The sequence below is a fragment of the Moschus berezovskii genome, chromosome 6, assembly GCF_049115385.1.
Source record: "Moschus berezovskii isolate FMDL1 chromosome 6, NW_MosBer_1.0, whole genome shotgun sequence".
NCBI lineage: Eukaryota > Metazoa > Chordata > Mammalia > Artiodactyla > Moschidae > Moschus > Moschus berezovskii.
Genome location: NC_142465.1, coordinates 124,131,195 through 124,133,975, shown reverse-complemented (window position 1 = coordinate 124,133,975; position 2,781 = coordinate 124,131,195). Strand labels below are relative to the sequence as shown.

The following is a 2,781-nucleotide window of genomic DNA, read 5'->3' as shown; positions in this document are numbered from 1 at the left end:
GCACTGTGGGTCGCTGCTCCCGTTCGGCACTTGGAGCGTCTCCAGCATCCTCCGTGCACCGGAAATGGAGCCCCAGGGGTCTCTGCGGATGACTGTTGTGCCGGTGACGCACGGATGCCCGCGTCATTCGTGCCGCACCCTTTCCCGAGTAGCCCTGGGCCTCCCAAGGACGGCCACCCGTAAAGACTGCTTGCCCATCTTCTCCCCGGACGCTGCGCGACGTGTGGGGCGTTTCCGAGGGCCTGACCGGCCGGAAGGAGACGATTCACGGACCTGCACCCGCTCCTCCCTGCCCCCCGAAGGGCTCCGGAGATCGTCTCCGTGCTCGGCTGGCTGGCTGGCTGGCTGTGAGCGTTCTGGCAGGCGTCTCCGGGCCGCGTCCCTCACTCACCAGAGGCCAGCGGTGCGGCCAGTGAGAGGAGACGGGGAAAGAGAGGCAAACCCACACAGGCCCCAGCCAGAGAGGACTCTCCCGCCACCCCCGCAGAAGTGGGAAGGCCCTCGGACCGGGCTCGGGCCCGGTCATGCACCCCCATCCTCTCCAGCGACTTCCCCGCAGAGCCAGCGCTCCAGAGCTCAGCCGCTCAGGCACGAACACGTCCCAAGCTGAACACCGAGGCCCCGGGAGGCTGCCTCACAAACGCCGCCGCCGCCGCCGCCGCCGCCGCTGAGAGGAACTGGATCCTCGTGGGAACTGTCGGGTGCGTCCCTCAGGGCGTGCCGCACACAGCGTGTGCGTGGGCGCCTGCACGCACGTGCGGCAGAGCCTGCCTACCGCCACAGCCCCAGCGACGGCCGCGGCTTCTTGTTCTTCCCCTTGGTCGCTCTGGCCCTCCCGCTGGCACAAGGGCCGTTGCCCACGTTTGTCGGCCCCAGAGGCGGGCTGTCCGTGGCGGGACGGTCGCGCAGGTCGTGCTCCTGTTCGGGGGGCGTGCGGTTTCTCCCTCCTCCGCCTCTGGAGTGGTGAATCACGACTGCGCCGGCAGGCAGGGCGGACTGGATCTTCCGGAGGTCGAAGGCCGGCTTGGGTCGGTTGTGTTCTTGCAGGCGTCTCCACTGCTCTAAGCTCATCCCTTCGACCTCTGTGTCCCCCGGGGACACCTCCGACCCAGGAGCTCTGCCGCTGGCGTCTCCTGCAGGCTGCCCGGGGTCTGTGGGGTCTGCCCCGAGGGGGGCCGCTGCCCCTCGCCCAGCGCCCCCTTCCAACGCACCCTCCCGGGCGTAGAAGAGGACGTAGGCACTCTGGCTCAGGGCAGCGGTCTCGTCACAGGCGGTCACCTTGGCATCGTCCATCTTATACCACTGGCCGTTGCCCGCTCGGACGTAACAGAAGTAGTGTCCTCGCTCACAACTCCACCCGGAGTGCACCAGCACGGCATAGAGCACGTAGCCCAGGGGCCCCGCCTTCCGCTCAGACGTGTAGGGCTGCACGTCGAGGCACTGGGGATAGCGCACCTCCTGAGCCCTTTTGGCCCCGTTCACCTGCGTGAACCGCTTCAGCACCAGCACCAGGACCTGGGAGGTGCCGTGCAGAGTCAACCTCTTGGTGGCAGGCACCTTCCGGAGACAAATGCCACAGTCATAGGCATTTTCCGCGTCCAGCTTCTCGGGCTTCACCAGCTCTCTCAGCGCTTGCTCCACGCTCTCAGCCGCCGAGATATCCAGGCTGATGTCCAGATAAGGGTCGAACGTGTCCGAGACACCGAGGCAGCGGAGACACTGGACCTGAGACCTCCAGGTCCCGCCGAAGATCTGACGGACGAGGGTGGTGTCCTCGGAGGGGTGGCCCGACGGCTGGGGTGCACTCAAGCACCCGTGCTGCATGGCATTCAGAGTGAACATCAGAAACTCGTGGGCATCTTCCTGCTGGTGTCTGTGGAAGCCCGCCAGCAGGGCCTTGCGGGGCCGGATCACCTCTCCCGCGTGAAGGAGGGCTCGGGTCACGTGAGCTCGCACGGCACAGAGCCTGCAGGGGCTGCGGGCCGGACAGAGGGCGGCGTGCCGCTGGGACACCATCCAGCTGGCCAGGGGCGGCGTGTGGCTCAGACACTGCAGCGCCGCATTCACGTAGCAGGTGTTCCCCAGGTTCTGAAGCCCAGCCCCCACCCCCCACGGCCCCCTCCACCTCAGGGCGACTTCCTGGCCGGGCGCCGGCCCTGCTGACCCAGGAGCCAAGTCACCCCGCTGGGGGCCCCCAACCGCCGGCGACGGCCCCTCGGGGACAGAGGGTCCCCGAAGGGCATCCGCACCAGCGGCGCTGGGCCGACAACCTTGCCCTCCGGGGAAGGCGTGGAAGGGAGACCGACCCGCACCTCCCCCGTGCTCAGAAGCAGCCCCCGGGTCTCTGCCAACAAGGCCCACGAGGGTTTCCATCTCCTACCTGCAGCTGCACCACGACGCCTCCTTCCCTCCGACGGCCGGCCTCCGAAAGAGGGCCCGGGCCCCGCCCCCTCGGCCCCTCGGGGGCTGTCCCACCGCCCCGCCCCCGCACGTGCAGGCTCCTCATTGGCTGAGGCGGCCGAGGGCGTGTCACTCCCACTCCCGCCACATCCCACCGCCCACCCTCTTCTCGGGGAATTCCCCCTGACCAAGCCCCGCACGCACTTCCGACCTGGCCCCCCGGACCAAAGGGCTCGGGACGCGAGTGTTATTCGCGGGCATTTGGCCTTCCTTCCGGCCTTGCCCGCTGGAGATGCGCCGCGGGGCTTCCAAGTTCAGCACACAGATGCGGGCTGGGGAGGAATTCCGTGGGCTCACCATTCAGATCCTAACACACTTGTG

The 2,781-nt window shown here is 68.3% G+C and overlaps 1 protein-coding gene across 1 annotated transcript; it reads right to left on the bottom strand.

Moving 5' to 3' along the window:
- Nucleotides 1-771: 771 nt before the first annotated feature.
- LOC129536480 (ubiquitin carboxyl-terminal hydrolase 17-like protein 6) lies at nucleotides 772-2,373 on the bottom strand. Its single transcript, XM_088836785.1, has one exon. It carries the CDS (start codon nucleotides 2,371-2,373, stop codon nucleotides 772-774), a length of 1,602 nt encoding a protein of 533 aa, XP_088692911.1.
- Nucleotides 2,374-2,781: the final 408 nt, after the last annotated feature.